At 43.8% G+C, this 20,631-nt stretch overlaps 1 protein-coding gene across 4 annotated transcripts; it reads left to right on the forward strand.

The window, feature by feature from the left end:
• GMEB1 (glucocorticoid modulatory element binding protein 1) lies at positions 1-15,636 on the forward strand. 4 transcript variants are annotated; one of them, XM_083173341.1, is made up of 10 exons: positions 1-157; positions 1,094-1,258; positions 1,484-1,563; positions 1,641-1,765; positions 4,469-4,572; positions 4,658-4,812; positions 4,916-5,044; positions 8,916-9,053; positions 12,604-12,726; positions 14,830-15,636. In XM_083173341.1, exons 2-10 carry the CDS (start codon positions 1,131-1,133, stop codon positions 15,354-15,356), a joined length of 1,509 nt encoding a protein of 502 aa, XP_083029467.1. In that variant the 5' UTR covers positions 1-157; positions 1,094-1,130; the 3' UTR covers positions 15,357-15,636. The 4 variants fall into 4 exon arrangements, with proteins under 4 accessions (XP_083029467.1, XP_083029466.1, XP_083029468.1 ...); XM_083173340.1 differs by having other exon boundaries at positions 2-157; positions 1,097-1,258; XM_083173342.1 differs by having other exon boundaries at positions 151-258; positions 1,097-1,258.
• The last annotated feature ends 4,995 nt before the right edge of the window (positions 15,637-20,631 follow it).

Here is a 20,631-nt window from a genome sequence, read left to right on the forward strand (position 1 = left end):
CTGCTCACATGACCAGAAAGAGCAGACGCGCGCCGACTTACTAGGTGTGATTGGCGCATGCGCGTGGTTCCTTTTTTTCCGAATCATAGTCCCGGCGGGGAGGAAGGGATCACGTCATAACAGAGCGACCCGGAGAAGCTGGGCAGCGGCGCTGCGGGTGAGCTGGTAGCGTTGTGCGGTGCCACTGTAGTCCCGTGGCACCTCTCCCGACTGTCTGATATCTCCTTTAACCTAAGTAGCAGCACTGTTGAAGAGGATGTAAGGTTTGATTTAGAGATGGGCAACTCGGCTCTTTTCCGTGAGCGGCTCTGAACGTTTCAGCTCACGGAAAATAACTGGTTATTTTGAAAGGTTCACTGTAATAATGGCGGCGCATAGGCACTTATGTGCCACTAGTATTACACGTGTGTAATACTAGTGGCACATAAGTGCCTATGTGCCACCATTATTACAGTGAGCCATTGGGGGAGGCTGCTATACCACCGTGAAGGGGATGGTGGTTGCTAAATTGTAGTGGGCTAAAGATCCTTCCACGCCCAAGGGGGTAGCCAGGTGGCAAGCGAAGCGAGCCACCATGATCAAAGCGTGGCGAGCGTCCGTTTCGTTACCCTTATTCCGACCTTGCTCCTCCTCTCCTCCCCTGTCACATCACTAGGTCCCTAAGATCACTTGAATTTAGACCTAACCGTGCAGGGATGAGGAGTCTGGCACAGGGTGCAGTGCACCACACAGAGCAGAGGAGGAGGTGGGCATACAGCGCCACAAGTGCAACTGAACAGTGAGCGGCGGTTCCTGGAGTGAGACGGTTCTTCATTGTTAGTGATTCGAAGAACTGTTTTGCTCCTGGAGCCGCCACTCACTGTTCAGTTCTTTACTGAGACTGTGAACAGTGTTGGGATTAGTACACAATATTAGTGGCGTGTGGCTGAGAGAAGCTGCAGCGGAGCTGTGCAGTGTGTAAGTGTCTATGCAGACCTCTGTGCATGCATTGACCTATCTTTTGTACATCTGTGTGTTTCTAGGGAATCTCATTACACCCTGGCTGCGTGTGCTAGATTTGATGTGGCTTAGACACTAATCATGTTATTTTTAGCAGGTATCTAACTACATGTAAGCTATCCATGTGACACATGGCGAATGCTGAGGTAACCGTCCCCATGGGGGACGTTGTGGTGATCCCTAGTGACTGCACAGAAGGGGAGGATCCTGAGGACACAAAGACGCAGGTTATCCTGCAGTTGCAGCCTATTCCCCATGAGTAAGCTCTTGTTTATTCTTTTAATATGTTCTCTAGCAAGAGCTTTGAACAGTCTCTTTCCACTATACTCGTATTAGTGGACACTTCTGTGCCATCCTGTTTTTTGTTAGCTTTTGTTTTGAGCGCTACCATGCTTTCAAGTCAATTTCATTAATCGTCCTGCTGTGAAAATCGCCTTTATTTTTATTATAATGGTTGTATCCCATTGTTGCACTATCCATGCAGGATGTATGAGGAAATGTCTGACACCAATGCTGCTGTTGTGTCTCTGGAAACTCACACTCTGAAAATGGGGGACACTCTAGGTTAGTAACGTGAAGATTTCTTTTACTCCTTTTAATTGTGGGAACTTTATTCGTTAAGGTTTTCCTTTGCCTTATAGATGGTGGCACAGTGGAACTGAGTGAGGACATTGACATTGCATATCCCATCACATGTGGGGACAGCAAGGCTGTTTTACTATGGAAGAAATTTGTGTGTCCTGGAATCAATGTCAAATGTGTCAAGGTGAAAATATGTATATAGATTTTGTCTTTCCCCACTCTAGATTCCTCTCGCCATTATTGATGCACTCTACGTCTCCCAGTTTGACTTCTTTTTCTGACTTCTTTCTGGTCTATCTGTCCTTAGGACTGCTGCATGTCTTTTTATTTTTTTATTTTTTATTCTTTTTCTCCCTCCCCCTTTCTCCACATCGGACTTCCCATTTGTAACATTTTACTGGCTAACCTTCTAAAAATGTTATTTGAAATCCTATCCTTGCATATAAAGCTGTATCCCTCCATCCATCCTCCCCCACGTACAGATGTACTCTATATGGTGCAACTGAAATGCCACTAGAGAAGAAGCATATTTAAAATGTCTTTAAATTTAGGGTATTGTTTGTGTCACAGACAGAGCAATACACCTCTCATTGTACTAGAAACCATCATTTAACTTTGACCACAAGGGAATTGGTTTTACACACATACATTACAATGCAGAATAAGCACAACGGAACACTGCATAGAAGAAAGAAGCAGCAGCTGCATACATCTGAGCCATTTATACACAAATGTACAAATGTTGCTCATCAAACTGAACAGTGGGAGTTCATTCTACCACACTGCACATTTCAAAATCCATGCATTTCCTCTTTTCTAACTGAGATGTCATTCTGTGCGGTGGTGCTTCTAGCACACTTTGGTCTGTATTTCAATACAAAAATACAGACCAGGCTGTGCTTAAAATGACACCCCAGGCAGGAAAGAGGTTTTTAATGGGGCATTGTACTAGAATGAACGCTATACTAGACAAATGCAGTTTCATCCCCACAGTTGTTTTATTTATGGAACTTAGATACATATTTTGAGTGTAAAAGATGCTTAGTGCATAGAGCTGCCTTGGGGGCTATTTGGATCAGGTTGTGCAATAGTGTATGAGGACACATCTAGACACGTCCAACCTCAACTTCATCCACACTTTCCTACCCTCTCTGCAATTCTTCTTAAGGTGCCCATACACGGTGCGTTTGCACCGTGTGATGCACGCCCCTGCGGGCATCTCATCGCACAGTACAAAAAGTATGTGCTGCACATACTTTTTGTACTGCCTTCTGATCGCATCGCACACAAATGCAAAACACATGTGTTGCGATGCGATCTAGCCCATAATGGGTGCAATCATCGCACCATGTATGGGCACCTTTACTGCCACCTCCTCTGATCACTTCCTCACAGTTTTCCTTCTATGCACTCATTCCCCTGGAATGCACTCCTTTACCAAGTCTGATTTTTCTTCTAGTCTCCCTAGCTTCAAATGTTTGCTAAAGACACATTTTTGGTAGATGCCCACCAGCCCTCGTCTGAACTCTTCTAGCTCCCACCTTCTACCAACCTTATCTCCTTCAGTTCATCCTCACTTCATCTGTTTACCCAGTACTTGTCCAGTGTGAGCTTTTGGACAGAGCTCATCAATCTTGTTCTTCCCTTGTTATCTCTGCTCTTCTTTTGTTTCCTTCCTGATATACACTAGATGTACAAGATCATTGAGAGCTGAAATGCTCCACTGCCTGCTGACTCGTAACCCTTTCACACCAAGGCAAGAACCAGGAAAAAAACAGGTCATGTGTTGGTGTAAAGGCCCCCATACACTTGTGCTATGATATATATTCCGTGTGATCCTAGCAAGGGCTGCAGTTCCGATACAGTACTTTGCAATCTAGGGGCTTCCAAACGATGCACATGGAATATTGGATTGGAGGTAAAATACATGCGATTTGCCACTTTTCATCCAATTTTATTGGTCCAATGCCTCCAAATCTAACTAAAGTATGGCCACCTTCAATGGTTCATCCAATATTATCTGACCTGGGTCCACCTCCTTTTTCATGACCTGGGTTTTTCATGGATAAACTGGTAAGAAAGGGTATTCTCTTGTTACTATAACTGGGTTTTGATTAAAGAACCTCATTTGTGGATCAGAAGCTTTAAAGGACATAGCAACCCTGATGAGCCTGTTCTGCAGATTTATCAGGGTACTGTGTGAAAGGTGACACAACCTGGGTCCAAAGTGTGCTACAGTGTTTGTATTTTCTTTGTACTCTGCAGTTCTGCATTGTATTTCTAACTGTTGTTCAACTGTGCATGTCCTATGCCAGTATCTCACACACTTTCTTGAACCATGGTACCCTAGAGCAGGCATGTCCAAACTATGGTCCTCTAGCTGTTATGAAACTACAAACAAACAAAGTAATTTTGGACCAATCTGTCACCCTTAGGTTCAATTATGTGGTGGTGTACAGTTGTGCTACTGATTGTTCACATGTTTAATGATTAGCAATGGTTTTTCCTAACACTGACCATCATGGTTTTTTTTTTTTTTGTCTTGGACCACCAATCTGAGGCACCCATGCAAGAGCCTCGCAGAACCGCAGGGTGCACACAGTTTGGAAACCACTGAATGTAATAATAGCGGTTGATTGCAGGAATAAGCAAAATATAATGGCCACATATTTAAGAGTAATATGCACAATCTGTTGTCTTACCTATTGTCTTTCTAATTTGCTGACTCTCTCTCTATATATATATATATATATATATATATATATATATATATATATATATATATATATATATATATATATATATATATATATATATATATATATATATATATATATATATATATTTTTTTTTTTTTTTTTCTCTCCCCTGGCTGTATCGTTTTCAGTTTAATGACCAAATGATTAGTCCCAAGCACTTTGTACATCTGGCTGGAAAATCCACTTTAAAGGATTGGAAACGAGCCATTCGTCTGGAAGGCATCATGCTGAGGTTGGCTTCTTATAATAAAGTTATTAAAATGGAGAAATGACTGTTGAATTGTAGAGCTGTAGCTGTAGTTTGCCATTTTCTGCAGGAAAATGATGGATTCTGGACAGATAGATTTTTACCAGCATGACAAGCTCTGCACAAACACTTGTCGGAGCACTAAGTTTGACCTTCTGATCAGCAGTGCACGTGCACCTTTTCCAGGACAGAGCAGTGTAGTGCAGACCCCTACCACAGGAGAAGGTATGTCCTGTCTGACAGATTACCTCCCCATTTGTCCCTTCTGCTGTGAGGCAACAAGGAGGTGCATCATGCCTCTAACATTTCACGCCTTCTTCATCTAAAGGTAGTCTCGCTTTGAGTGTGCCAGAAGAAACCGTCGAGGATGGCTCAATTGAGTGGGGTCCTGGACTTACTGCCACAGTGCATATGAATAGAGAAGACAGAAATAAAAAAGATGCAGAAGAGATATCTGGTAAGTAAGGAAAGAAAAACCATACGGTCGCATTTTGTTAGCGTTTTTTTCTGGAAAAAGTAACCACAAGTAAAGCTACTATGGGTGGTATCCAATTACTAACACCATTTTATTTTTTTCAGCCAAATAAAATAGTATATTATTGCAATTTTAGTCAGGTCATTATCGGGTTATCCAATAATAGTAATTTTTTTAGGGTTTTTTCTTTTTCACACAGACAATTAACATTACACATGGGATCCAGTATAAGTTCCTGTACCCATGGGTTTTCACTTTCATAACTGATAAATTTGGTTATTTATTTGGGATTTGTTTGTCTCCCTGCAGGCAGTAGTCTGTTCACCATGGCCATACGCACCCGACTCGTGCAGAAATTCGTATATGCGCATACGCCAAACATCGCTTCTCGTGCGAATGGACTAGAATAACCCCCTAGGTGAGATTTGTCTGGAGATTTTGACTAATCAAAATCTCCTAGAAGGTTAGCCAAAATCTCACAGTATTTCTCCTGCTTAAATACAGACACTAAAAGCCAGTATCTCCTAGCATAGATAGACTGTGCAGTTAGACAAAATCACATACTCAAAATCTCCAGTACATCTAGTCAAAATTGGCTTTTAGCCAATATCTCACCGTGTGTAAAATGGTTAACAGGTATAAAGCCTTTTATCTCTAATGGTGCCTGAAAGTGGGACAGTGTTCAGTGAAGACTTCGCCTACTAAGCTACATTTTGAGGAGCACTGGTACAGACTTGTATGCAATATTTAAAAAATCCCTTTTGGCTCCCCTGCTGCTCCCCGTTGCAGTCATCCTGTAGATGTTTGCCCGGACCTGGCTGCCTGTGGTGCTGGGGAAACTCTCCAGGCACATCTCTGCCGCCCATGATCCTGACTGTGCCCACCCGCTGTCTATATCGGGCCTGGGCCTGGTGCCACGCATCCATTGGGCAGAGGCCGGGTGCCGGCACCATCTTGCTGCCGCTTCTGTCCTGCATGGACGGAAATCTCTGGTACCCATGGTGACAGTTCCCACTCTGCCTTGACCAGACATCGCCCGCCGGACCTGCTGCCTCGCACAGCCTGGCTAGCTGTGGTAACCGCTGCAGCCTGACGCCTGAAGACAGCACAGTCCAGCCACAGATTACTGTGATCAAAGGGAGGCAGTGGCCATTTTGGCTTGTGAGTTACTGCCTATAAGGTGCTGTTATTCATCTCCTGTGTTCACAAGACTGGGCTACCTATACTAAACGAGCTGTGGTAATGCCACACACTGTGATGCCCATTGCACATTATGCCATGACTATTGAAGCTTCTACTCAGAAGATAATTAATAAACTTGAACATGTAGCCTCTGTGTTATTATATCCTGTGCCCATGCCTTGCACACTGCCTGAGTCCCCAAATCTCCTTCATCTGACAATATATATCAAGAAGTCTTCTGAAATCCTGGTTGCCGGTATTGTAACTCCCCTTTGTTTCTTCATATCATACTGAAATGTTGCCTGCTGCTCCTGATGGTGTGCTGCTTCTCATTGGATGGCTCCGCCCAGACCTATGCTGTGTGTCTGTTCCGGAATGTTTTATTATCCAGGATTCCATCCCTGTCTACCTTCGGAACATATATGCATCTCTGAGGTTTTGCAGCACGTTTCCGGACTTCATGTCACAATACTTCTGCTTTCCATGTGAATATCCTCGGGCGTGTGATAAGGCGGGTGTTGACTGCTATCCTGCTACTTCTCATACAAAATGGGTCAATCCTAACTTTTTGGTTTTCTTCTTTAATGATGCTGAATATTGTCCGGATTAGTGGAAGATGTATGTGGGTGGCTCTGCTGTGTAGATGGCTATGATGTTTATCTCCTGATGGGTATCTGGATATCCTATTGATCTAGCCAAGAACCACTGGTTTATACCTTCTTTATCAGGGAGTAAGGGTTATTTAGGTTAGCATAGTTTGAAATATAGTATAGATCAGGGCTGGGCAACACCGGCCCTCCAGATGTTGATGAACTACACATCCCAGCATGCCTTGCATCAGTTTCAGCATGGCCACATAGCAAAACTAATGCAAAGCATCCTGGGATGTGTAGTTCACTAACATCTGGAGGGCCGGTGTTGCCCAGCCCTGGTATAGATAGTGGGGTCGGGGTTAGTTGGTTTAGGGGCTCCATGTATGCTTAAATTGGGGATAGGTTTTACAGGGTGGGGGGATTTGGGATAGGTTTGTTTTGGGATTCATTTTACTTATTATTTTGGGTAGTTGGGCATTGACACTTTTATTATTGGATAACCTATGTTCTCCCATTGCGGAGAACACTTTGTCACAACAACTTCTGTGGCTACTGGTGGTGTGCTAGTCACCGCCATCGTACTTAGAGACTTCTCTATTGCTAACAGTTTGCTGCTCTGAACCTCCTGTATATGACACTGTTGCCCTAACTGCCTTCCCATATTTTTGGGGTGTCTGTGGTTTTAGGTTTATGTATATTTACAAAAATTTCAATAAAAAATACTGAATAAAAAAAAAAACTCTTTTGGGGGTGGGGGAAGAAACATGCTGGTGTATGGGGTGGGAGGTTTCTATGGACCCTATTATTATTATTATTATAATTTTTTTAAAATTTTTTTTTTTTTGAGGAAAACAAGCTATTAAGTCCAGTTTCCAAGTTATACCCCGTTCTCACTGCAGCCAAATTCCCGGGTCTAGCCTGTAGACCCGGGATTTTTGGCACTGTGAACGGGTCGCATATTCGAATCTCAGACACGGGTAAAACCCTTCTTTTTACCAGTGTCTGAGATCCGGGTATGCAGACACGGGTTGACCCGTTAACACTGCCGATAAACCCGTGTTAAAAGGCAAATTCCCGGGTAGAACTTCTTCACCTGGGAATTTGCCTTGCAGTGAGAACGGGGTCCAGCGTGGCAGTGCCCGGCATTTCAGTGTAGGGGAAAAGCCGTGTATTTCTCACTCGCAGTGAGAACACGGCATAAGTGTATTCTTGTGTGCTGGAATAGTTTATTTTGGTAGCTTTATGGGCTCAATTCAATTAGCATATAAGAAGGTAGAGCAGCTGTTGTAGTGGCATAGAAATGCTAACACCTGAGTTCTCCCACTCATGGCCCGATCTCGCCCTGGACTTGCTGATTTGTGTAGACATATGTATGGGGATGTGGAATTTGGTGCAATTAAATTGAGCTCAATGTGTTGTACATAGTCCATTTTTGTTTTTTATAGTGTATAAACAGTGACAGACAATGAAAAATAAATGCACTCTATAGTGTAAATTTACTAAGATGGGATGTTGCAGTTAACACTCACAGAAAGGGGCATATTATCGGCCAGAATACAAAATATGTACTCGTCCTAATGTGGAACTATTTAGAAACCAGTCTTGTTGCTGTTGATGCTGCAAAGTACATCAGTCTATCATTTTTTTGCAGGTGTAAATGTGCATATACACAATGTGATAAGTACTTTCGATTTTGACTATTTTGTCAAATTGGAAGAAAAGTAGTACATGTCGCACAGTGTCTATACAGCTTGCCATGCTGATGCGCAGCCCAGCAAGGTTGGTATCGCCAGTGAAATTAGACTGCGCAGGCAGGTCAGTTTTGACTATATTGCATAAAATCTAGTATATTCAAAACCTGCTATCATCAAAATTGCACAGAATTAGTGCAAATCTGTGGTTCTAGGCTCCAGGGAGTTCAAGGAAAAGCAGTCAAAATTGCCCATAGCCAAAATTTTACCTTGCGTATGTACTTTAAAACTTCTTTAGGTATTTGTTACAAAATATTGTCAGACTTCTTTAAAACTCTTTGGATTTGAATGAATTCAGGTTTTGGCTAACTTTTAAACCTTTTTCAGAGGAGACTCTGCTTTTTCTGAAAGGAATTTCAGATGTGGGACTTATGGATGAAGTAATAAGCAAGGTCCAGAATGAAATTGAGGATCTTTTGTGTGGTGTCCAACAGCGAATTGAACAGACGCCCTTCCAAACAACAGGTGATTTTAGATTTTTTGCGTATTCTCTAAACTGTTCTACACTAAGAAAACCTGTACAAAGGCAGGAGTTTGCTTTTCTAGGATTGATTGGCATCCATTGTGATAACTAATCTTCAGGGGTGGGGAGGGGACATGAGCGAATTATACTGAACCATTTAGGGAATCTGGCCCAGAAAAAATAAATAAAAGAATTACATTCAATGAGTTAGAAATAAGAGCTGTTCTAAAGTCTTTGAAAAGAGCAGTATTTACTTTTTCAGTGAAAACCCATAAAAATACCATCTGATGATGCCACAGCAGTACTAAACATTATTGGGTAGAGGCAAAAACTTCCCAGGTTATGACAGGATCTTTTCAGATCCTATATTGGGCAGACATACATGTTCCAGTAATATCTGCCATCTATATTCTATGAATAAAGAGTTGGAAAGCAGACTACCTGTGCCACCAGTCCGTTCTTCCACGAGAATGGTCTCTTCATCCCGAATTTTGCAACAGACAGGCAAATGATTGGGGCTAACCATGGATTATTTATTTACAGTCCCTGTCCCAGTGCAGCAAGCTATATTGACTACTCCACACACGCACATTCATACTAGGGTTGTTTTATGTTTTGTTTTTTAAATTATGTTGGAGCCATGTAACCTACCAATATTGGATTATGAGAGGAAAAGAGGGGGAGACAGCTCTGCATAGCGCAGCGCTATGCAAAGCCGCCCTCAAAGCTGCTCATCTGCTGGCAATACCAGCAGATGAGCAGCTTTCCCAGCGATGATGCAGGAGCCATACACAACTGCTGTTTTGAGCAGCTTTCAGCTCAGTCGCCCAGTGTGTATGGGCCTTTATTTTCCTTCAAAGCATTGTTGATGAGATAAGCTTTATTCTAGAAAATGTTAGTCTGTTAAATTCTAGCTTCTGAACCCTCACTTCGCCCAATGGTCAAGAAGAGGGACTACCAAAAAATCCTATTTTAGCTGCTCCTTCTGAGAATAGAACTCATTATACAAATGATTTTTAGAAATGTACATGTTTGGGTAGATTCTAGTAGCCGCATTGTCCTGTTGTGTGTTCCCACGTGTAAAGTTCCCAGAGCTATTCGCTTACAGGCCCATGATCAATCCGCAAGCAGCCCGAGGTGGTAGCTACTGCGGTATTTGTTTAGTTTCACGGCGCCACCGCGCACACAGCGAAACTTTGAAACTTGCCAGTCTGCCAGACTCTGTTTACTGTGCTCGTGCCGCTCTAGCTGTTCTCAGCGCGTGGCTGCTTTCCTTATGTAAGCTACGTTATCAGCGTAGCGCTGGGCAGCAGCAGCGCACGCTGCCCAGCGCTGAGAGGTCACTGTGGTACTTGTAGTTCCACAGGGAAATAGGCAGTTCTGCGCACCACTGACAACCCGGCAATTTAGACGCTAAAGCGTCTAAATCCACACTCCTGCGCACCGCTGACAACCCGGCAATTTAGACGCTAAAGCGTCTAAATCCAGACTCCCTGCAAACTGCTAAGATGGGGGCATATAAATTTAGACGCTAAAGCGTCTAAATTTAGTAGGGTCTAGGGGTACACTATTAAACCTGTTCACAATGACACTAGTCGACGTAACAGCTGTTGACCTTGGTAATTCCACTATCCACGCCAACCCGAAGCGTGGCGAGCGCAGCGAGCCCGCAAGGGGTGGCGGTACGCGTCCTACGACCTTTTTATACCCCCACTATCCACGTCGGTGTGGAGTTGATTTTATAAAGTGTGGCGAGGGGACGCGGATACCTGTGAAGGTATCCGCGTCCCCTCGCTGCTCTCGCCACACTTTATAAAATCAACCGACGTGGATAATGGGGGTATGAAAAGGTCGTAGGATGCGTACCGCCGCCCCTCGCGGGCTCGCTTTGCGAGCCATGCTTCGGGTTACCGTGGATAGTGGAATTAACAAGGTCGACAGCTGTTACGTCGACTAGTGTCATTGTGAACAGGTTTAATAGTGTACCCCTCGACCCTACTAAATTTAGATGCTTTAGCGTCTAAATGTAGATGCCCCCATCTTAGCGGTTTGCAGGAAGTCTGGATTTAGAAGTCTAAATTGCCGGGGTGTCCAGTTCAGGGAGTCTGGATTTAGACGCTTTAGCGTCTAAATTGCCGGGTTGTCAGCGGTGTGCGCAGGAGTCTGGATTTAGACGCTTTAGTGTCTAAATTGCCAGGATGTCAGCGGTGTGCAGGACTTACTATGTGACTGTAGACACTACAAGTACCACAGTGACCTGTCAGCGCTGGGCAGTGTGCGCTGCTGCTGCCCAGCGCTATGCTGATAACGTAGCTTGCATAAGGAAAGCAGCCACGCGCTGCGCTGAGAACAGCTAGAGCGGCACGCGCAGAGTAAACACAGAGTCTGGCAGACTGCCAAGTTTCACTGTGCGCGCGGTGGCGCCGTGAAACTACACAAGTACCGTTACTGCTCACAACTCTGGAGGTAACAGCCTGTGTAACTCAACTGTGTCCCATTTGTTGTTATTCTTTGTGACCGAAACAAACAAACCCTTCCGTGCCCAGCAATACTTTAGTGGAAAAGTATTATTTGGGCTAGCTATGCATTTATCACATATGGTCACTGTGCACAGCTCTAGTTTTATAGCAAAATACAGTTAGTTTTACAGGAACTATTTCAGTTCCATTCGTCTACATTCAGTGTAGAAGTCACTTATATATATATATATATGTGTGTGGACACTCGAGGGGAGAGTTGGGCGGGCAACTGACATCCGGTGGTGCCCGCTTCCTCCCCAACTGCGTCATCATCCATTAGCATGAGAACGCCCATGAGACGCTGGGCGTTCCCAGCCCCCCCCCCCCCCCCCCCCACACGTCCGTTCGCCGTGGCATCTCGCACCAAGCACATGAGCATAAATGTGCAAAGGAAGAACATCGGCCCTGTGTGAATGCATGTGGCACTGCAAATGGACCTGAATAAGGTCCTATGTCTTTGTGCTGTTTACAACCGCTTGTGTTAGGTGTATGTCTCTTTGCTCCTTCTCTTGAATCTACATCTCTCCTCGGCACAGTTTACTAGAGCTGTGTACACACGGAGCAATGTGATTGCTGGCAATATATTGCTCAGCAATCATATTGCTCAGTGTCCCGTTTCCATCAGCGACCAGAGATGGTAGCTGATGAAAATGACACACTGCTGGGAGAAAAGGCAGGTAAAGTCGCTGGTCGGAGGAGCATGCTCCATTAGGGGGCTGAAAACGGGAGTGCGCACACGGCGATTTATCGCTCAGCAACCATATTGCCAGCGATTTTTGCCCGTGTGTATGCACCTTTAGACTGAGTTGGGGAGGAGCTGACACACTACTCAAATTATTTAAAGTGCCAACTCCCAGTTACTACACTTCTATACCCACTGTAAAGTCTACATTCCAGTGTCCTCTGAATTTGGAGAAATGGTTTTAATGGTGAGTACTAAAATCCTGTGTTATTTTTTTTTAATTAAGGGATTTATTTATTGTTTATTAAGGGAAATTCAGGAAAGCTAGACTAGAGTTTCTTTCTCTCCTAGATGCCACTGTACTTGGTAACATTGCTCATACATTTGGCCTTTTGGATGTAGTGAAAAAAGTACTTGAACAAAAGAAAAATCAGACCGATGAGAGTGAAGAACAATATCACTCTACCCTTGCAGGTAGGTCTCATTTCAAGAACATGAAGAAAAATATTTGGGCAATTATATAATATGTAAACACGTGACAGTCAGTCATACAATGAATTTGCTTCCACTGGCCTACATTGGATTTGACCAAGGTTAGGCAACCTGCAGTAGTCCAGCTGGCGTGGTCTTACACATCCCAGCATGACCTGCCACAGCTGGAACTTTGCATGTTTACTACTACTGTAATGGGCCCAGCACTAATCTCGGCATACAGAACTCCACCATGAAAGATTTTTCTTTTTTTTTTTACATGCATGCATAATCACACACTCAAAGGCCAGTACTCCTAGATGCCCCACTACTAAGCTATCTTCAAATGCTTGCCTGTATGTTGTGACAATATATAAATGTTTCTTTCCATGACTTTAAAATGTTTAACATTCTTATTACATTATCTATGCAGCTGCTTTATTTTCACACAAAAAATTGTGCTGGCTCCATTGTTCTTCTGTGCTGCCCGGACCTGTGACCTCCTCCCTGCACTGATCCTCTACCGGGTGCAGGGAGGAGGAGAGCCCGTCGCAGCAGCGCCGTGTGTGGAAGGTAGGGGGACAGCAGCCGGGAGCTGCTGGGACCCGGCGACTCTCGCCGCAAAGGACAGCTCTTAACGCAAGAGCTGTCCTTTGCTATAATTATTGCATATGTTAGAACATATGCGATAATTATAATTACAAAGGGGGGCGGAGATTTTTAGAGAATCTCCCCCAGTATCCCCTGCAGTGGAAACATGTCTCTGGCGTCTCAGCTTTGGTCGCCATTCTGTGTTGATACAGCAGTGACCATTTTGTGTTTATGCTGTGAATGTTTACACAGTTACAGGCAACTGAAAAATTACCATTGGACATCTCAATTAATGTCCCGGCAGCTATGTTAGTAAACTAATTCATTTTTACCGTGATTTTTTTTTTTTTTTAAACTTTGATTATTGAGGCTGCATGCACCTTGGAATCTGGCCAATGACTTGTTACAGGTTGGGCACTTTTTATGCTTACATAGCTTTTTTTGGTACTTGTTTCCTAGCACGGCGCCTGCGATTTTGATTGTATCAATCGGGTCCTAAAAAATTGCGTCCATCGCACGCAACCAAATCGCATGCGATCGATGCGATTTTGTACATCGGAACCAATGTAAAATGGTCCCTGAGACCCGATTTTTACTTTGGGCCCAATGTTAAATGCCCCCAGACCCCAATTTTCATTGTATACCTACCCTGATGGGTCAAATGCCAACCCGAAGCATACCCCCACTATCCACGTCGGCGTGGAGTTGATATTTATATAGTGTGGTGAGCGGACGCGCATTACTTCACACGTATCACGCTTCCCCTCGCGGGGCTCGCTGCGCTCGCCACACTTCACTGCGCTCGACCACACTTCGGGCTTGGTCGCTCGCCACACTATGTAAAATCAACTCCACGCCGACGTGGATAGTGGGGGTATGAAAAGATCGGAGGATGTGTACCGCCGCCCCTCGCACGCTTCGGGTTGGCGTTCATCGTGGGGTGGCGTCAACAATGGGGGGGGGGGGGCGGCATTTCACATGTAAAATACCCATAAGGGTGGGTATACAATGAAAAATCGGGTCCATTGGCCCATTTAACATTGTTCCCTATGTAAAATCGCGTCCAGCGCATCGGATGCCTTAACTTAAGGTATGCGATTTATTAATTGTCGGGGGAAAAGGCTAAAAATAGCCCTGAATTTGCGTCGGTCGCGTCCATTGCATACCTTAAGTTAAGGTATGCGATCACCTGCGAGAGGCGCCATGCTAGGAAACAAGTACCTTTTTTATTTATTTATTTTTATACAATATTTAGTAATCCTAATTGATATTACTTTGACAAAATTCATCTTTTGAGGTTAATGGGGTATCCCAGGTAAGAACTGCAAAAAGAAAAACTTCACAATTGTGCCCTGCCAAAGTCTTCAGAGATCCAAAAAGTATTTGACTGAGCATCCTTCAGTTATGCCTGTTGTGTCTAGCACACAGAATTTAATTTATATTTTTGCTTTGAAGGGTTCCCTCCCCTCCTGCAGTTTCTTATTGCTTTTCTTTTTTTTTTTTTTTTTCTCCCAGATCTTGAACGACAGTTGGAAGAGCAAAAAAAGCAGGAAGGCAGCAACTCGCCTCTCCTTCAGAATGTGGTCTTGATGCCTGTGAACACCCCAAAACCACCGAAGAGGCCTCGACTACAACGTCCAGCTTCTACTGGCACTTTGAGTACTCCTTCATCACAGCCACAATATACAGTGCTGTCTCCTCTCACTCTGGCTCCGCTGGGCCAGCAGTTCTCTATAGGCGGCTTGCGTTATACCACCGTTCTAGGCAAGACTGAGGGAGGGGATGCGCTTACTGTATTAACAGAAATGCAGGAGTCTGGGTCCCTGAGTGGTGTTATGAGCCCTGTAGAGCTGGTTGCAATGGATTCAGGACTTGGTCAAGATGGACTTGGTGAAGAGGGCCAAACTATCATTCAGATAGACCCAGCACCAGACTCTGAGGGAGGATCCAAGGTGATGGAGCTGGGTGATGGGAAGGTTCTAGGTGTTGGTCACCATGATGGAATGCATAATGTGGAAATTGTGGTGTTGGAAGATGACTAACAGCTGTATCAAACAGATCATAGTCTCTAGAGTTAATGTTAAGTAACATTAATTTATTATATCAGGCCAGTTTATATTCTATTTTTATTGTTTTACAAGTAAAGTGAGCTAAAGACAGATATTTTAGCCGAGGAGAGCCTCCATCTGCTGGGAAATAGGTAATCCCCTGGCCCTAGAAGTAGAACTGCAGCCTTTTTGTTTTCTGTACATAGTGTGTAAAAAGACTAAAGCAAATGTTGAAAATTACTTTTTTATTAAAATATCCTATGTATTGCTATAATCTTTTATTCATAAATTATGAAAGTGAAACATAACTGCATAATTGAGGTGGTGGTCAGTGGTTCCTCAATGTGCAGTTTGCTTACTGCTCAACGTTAATGGGATTTGGGATTTAACCCTCTAATTTATTTTTCTGATTTTTACATTCCGGGATGTATGGATGTTTTAAACATTTGTGATAGAAGTTAAATTCCATTGGCAGAGTGCACAGTTCCATTGTCTACTCTCTAGTATCTGACAATCCTCAGCATACAATAGTCTTATACTGCTCTCACATTGCAAAATGCAGGGTCGCACCGGGACTTTGAAACAGTTCAGACCCGATGCCACCCTGCATTATGCGCTTTCTGGCCCTTCAGCGAACCGGCAATAATGCAGATTTGCGGATGTCATGCGGGGGCGGGCAGAGCATCATTGGGGGAGAGGAGGCAGTGCTCAGGGCAGGCTTTCCCAACCACGGTCCTCAAGGCACACCAACAGTGCAGGTTTTAGTGATATCCAGGCTTGAGCACAGGTGTCTTAATTAGTACATAAAGGATTCTGATTAAACCATCTGTGCTGAAGCCTGGATATCACTAAAACCTGCACTGTTGGTGTGCATTGAGGACAGTGGTTGGGAAAGCCTGGTTTAGGGGGATATGGTAATTTGGTCCACAGCATGATGGTTGACAAGCATTAGGTCGATATGGGGTTTTTGACTTTTGAGCTGACAGGCGGTATTTCAATAAAATAGTCTGCCCGAAGCATGGCGAGCGCAGTGGTGCACTTTAACCAGTGTACATGTCAACTGACGACATTCGGGCCAAAAACACCATGTCGACCAACTTGCTGTAACCAAATGATCCCAACCTGTGCTTGGAGCTGGTGCTGCTCCAATCACTGCCTCCTCCATTAGTGTGAACAGGAACTGAGTTGCTCGACCTGATTAACCCGTTTGCGCTGCACAGCAACCTGGCAACGAACCGGTTAGAACCCTTCTTTTTACTGGTTCGTAATGCCAGGTTTCTGCCGGTTTGCTGGACCCAGTAACCCATTTTAGATTGCACCAATTACAGGGTCAAACCGGCATCAACCTGGTAATTTTAGATGCGATCTGAAAGGGGTATTAGTGTGTGACCTTATGGCAAAGCAAGTGACCTTGAGAAATGTGGAATAATAGAAAAATGTCTGCGTGATGTTTGCACATAACCTAAAATTGAGAACCTACAATTCCACTTACATTCCACTTAAATCAACCACTGAAACGTTTTATAAAAGCAGGTTTATTTCAGAGTTTAGTTCCATTTTTAATTACAAATCGGGCATGCAAAATCATTCAAAAAGCTTAAATCCCTTCTAAATATTAAATGCAGTACTTTTGGGCTGCATTTGAGATGTCCATTGCATCTCCCTGTGCTACAAGTGTGGTATAGAAAGGCTGTACATCTTTCAGTTAAAGCATGCCCCTTTTGAAATAGGAGTTAATCAGAATACACCGCACTGATTTTAAATCTGTCTCACAAGTGGAATTCTGTACCTACATAAGAGAAGTGCAGTTTCCTCTAGGGAGGGCAAATAATCTGAAGAGGTTTAGACTGCAACCCTACGATTTTAATTTGCACATGCATTTGACTTATGCCAGCCAGTGCTGAGCAGCAGCAGTGCTCTGCTCAGATGCTACCCAGCAACTAGGTTGTGCAGCATGATATTGGAGGTCACGTTGTGCGGCCAAACACCTGCCCACCCCTTCAGCTATGAGAATAAGTTTGTTCTGCGATCAGGTCTGAATTAGACCCAGAGATACAGACTGTATGCCTGTCCCTTATCCCCCTTACTGAAATACAGCTGGCACTTCCTGGTCTCCACCTATTAACATACACCTGGTGATCCCCTATGTACATAAATCCAGCGCTTCCTTCCCAGCTCTCCCTACACACAACCCTGGTGTTCAGGGCTGTACCCCCACCTCTTACACACATACATCTAGCCAGGGCTATTTTTTCTGCAGGCTCCAGCAGGAACTGTGGCCCTTATTCTAGTTCACTCTTTCTGACAAAATATTACTTAAGCAGCCCATACACGCTGCTTTGTGGGCGTGCTTTTCGTGCTGTACTAGCACGGATCAAATCGCATTGCATGTGCACATGTTGTGCATGCAATGCGATGCGATTTGCTGAGAACTAGGTACAAAAAGTATGTGCAAGCACATACTTTTTGTACTGTGCGATGAGGTGCGCGGGAGCGCGCACCTCAAAGCACACATCGGGTCAGCTCTCATAGCAGCGTGTATGGGCTGCCTTAGATGGACAAAACCATGTGCACTGCAGGTGAGGCAGGTGTAAAACCCCACCCAAATCTAATTATCTCTGCACAAGTAACACCTGCCTCTCCTGCAGTGCACATGGTTTTGTCCATCTAAGAAATATTTTGTCAGAGTGAACTAGGATAAGGGCCACAGTTCCTGCTGGAGCCTGCAGAAAAATAGCCCTGTCCTGGTTGCCCCTACCGATGCTTCTGTCAGTGATCTCCCTACAGACATACAACCGGCACTCTTTGCTCCCTCTACATAAATGCACTCACCCTGCTCCCACTATACACATTCTCTGCTCTCTTTCCTGAGGAGTGTGTCCTCTACAGATGCTGGAAGTGGCTCTTTCCCCTGCCTGGCATCTGCTTATCGTAATTATGCTTTGCTAACTACTGACAGCATGCAGGGCTTGTCTGGCTGCAGATCACAAACTCTGTGTCTGCCTATGGATCTCAGGAGACAAAAATGTGGGTGACACACAGCACACAGTCACTAGCACACACTGAAACACAGCAGTCACTCACTGTCTCACAAACACACAGGTGATGTAGGTGGATACAGGTGATGTTGCAACATATATACAGTGCAAGTGAAGTAGGGGAGTCACACAGTGGAGCAGGTGATAAGGGTATGTGTGTGTTTACATATACGGTAAATTAAAGGGGGGGAGCAAGTTATGTAGAAGGGTATACACATGTAGGAGATAGACAGAGGGAACACAGGATGCTGGTGAGGGGCAGCAACAAGCTGGTACAGATATGGCTGGGGCTTAGTCAGTGCAAAGCACTCTGTTATGGCAGGGGTGCTGACAGTGGGCGTATATCACGTACTTTTGCCATGTCTAAATTCAAAAGAAGAATAAGGTATTCCCAATTCGGGGCACTCACTGGACTGATATTTGTGTAATTTATCCTATAGAGAGTGTCCGACAAATATTAATAATTTCAAATTTAACTTTTATTAACCCCTTCACAGGTAATCCTGAGAATTTTCCTGGCTATGCCTTAATGCCCAGGCTGGCAAACCCGGAAAATTCTTGGGATTGCCAGTGATTAGTGCCAGGGCTCCATCCCCTCCGCTGCGCCCCCGGCTGTTGCAATACAGCCTGCGGCACCGGCTTATGACAAGCCGGGTCGCCGCATGTAGGGACAGAGCGCAGGGCTGGGCAGCGGCTGATTGACAGTTCAGCCGCGCTGCCCGGACCTGGGGAGACAGCGGTTGGGGGGGTTTAGGGAGCGCTCCCCAGAAAAAACTCGCCCATTGGGGAGCACTCCCTCAAAAAAAAAAAAAACACCACTGAAGAGGTTAATATTGCCTTTTAAAATTGCTGAGGGCCAGCAGCTGCAGGTGATAGATCTCAGACCCGATCGCCCACCTGGCGCTTTTGAGCACCGAGAACCGGGGGGTCGCCTGCCTCCTGCAATTGCTAGACATGGCGAAAGTGGAGGAGTTAGAAACATCCGCACAGACCTTTATTATTACTTAAATATCATATTAGTCCATTCCAAATTCACTATGATATTTATCAATTGATTAATATATAAATTTATGAAGGGTGAGCGTGTCCACCGACAAATTATTAATTTTTAATCATTTAAAATTTAACTTTTATTAATTTGCCTTTTTAAAACTGCTGAGAGCCAGTGAAGTATAAATAAACAAATATCGTGCAAGAGTATAGAAGTAAATAAAGGTAATTAAAATGATGTGCACTGTGTTTGTGTTTTCATCAATTCTGCCCTCGATTTATATACTCAATTTATATATTATGTAATCACAATCTAATTTGTTTGATAACCATATAGAAAGTTTTCTATCTTTAATACAGGGTACCGTTGGTTCACAACAAGATTCTTTGTCAAATTTTACTAGGTTAATAATAGTCCTACTGTATTAAATATGCTCCAAAGTTAACCCCTTCCTGACAGAGCCTGTTTTTGCCTTCCTGACAGAGCCCTTTTTTTCAATTCTGACATGTCTCACTTAAGTGGGGATAACTTTTTTTTGCTTTTACTTATCCCAGTGATTTTGAGATTGTTTTTTCGTGACACATTGTACTTCAAGTTAGTGGTAAATTTTCGTCGATACAGTCTGTGTTTTTTTGTGAAAAATACCAAAATATCGTGAAAAAATGGAAAATTTTGCGATTTGCAAAATGTTAAATTTTCTGCTTGTGAGACAAATAATCTTACCACTCAAAATAGTGAATAACTAACATAGACCATATGTCTACTTTATGTTTCCATCATTATTTCAACCTCATTTTCATTTTTTTGGACACTAGGAGGCTTAAAATATGAATAGCAAATTCTAAAATTTTCAAGAAAATTTCAAACACTGATTTTTTTAGGGACCAGGTCAGTTATGATGTGACTTTGAGGGACTTGTATGTGAGACACCCCCATAAATGATGCCATTTCAAAAACTGCACCCCTCACAGTATTCAAAACAGCATTTTGGAAGTTTGTTAACCCTTTAGGTGTTTCACAGGAATTAAAACAAAGTGTAGGTGAAATTTCAAAATTTCATTTTTTTTTTCGGATTTTCAATTTTAATACATTTTTCTAAGGAACACAGTAGATTTTACTAGAGAAATGTGACTAAAAATTGATTCCCCCAATTCTTTGGTTTTCATAAATATCCTATATGTGGCCCTAGTATGCACGGTGACCAAACCACAGGCTTCATAATAGAAGGAGCACCTACTTG

The sequence above is a fragment of the Crinia signifera genome, chromosome 2 (assembly GCF_055691185.1).
Source record: "Crinia signifera chromosome 2, ASM5569118v1, whole genome shotgun sequence".
In the NCBI taxonomy this organism is placed as follows: Eukaryota; Metazoa; Chordata; class Amphibia; order Anura; family Myobatrachidae; genus Crinia; species Crinia signifera.

Coding starts and splice junctions, on each gene's coding strand:
- GMEB1 (XM_083173341.1), top strand. CDS start 1,131: ATGGCGAATGCTGAGGTAACCGTCCCCATGGGGGACGTTGTGGTGATC. Junction 1,564..1,640: donor GAAAATGGGGGACACTCTAG/GTTAGTAACGTG, acceptor TTTGCCTTATAG/ATGGTGGCACAGTGGAACTG. Junction 12,727..14,829: donor ATATCACTCTACCCTTGCAG/GTAGGTCTCATT, acceptor TTTTTCTCCCAG/ATCTTGAACGACAGTTGGAA.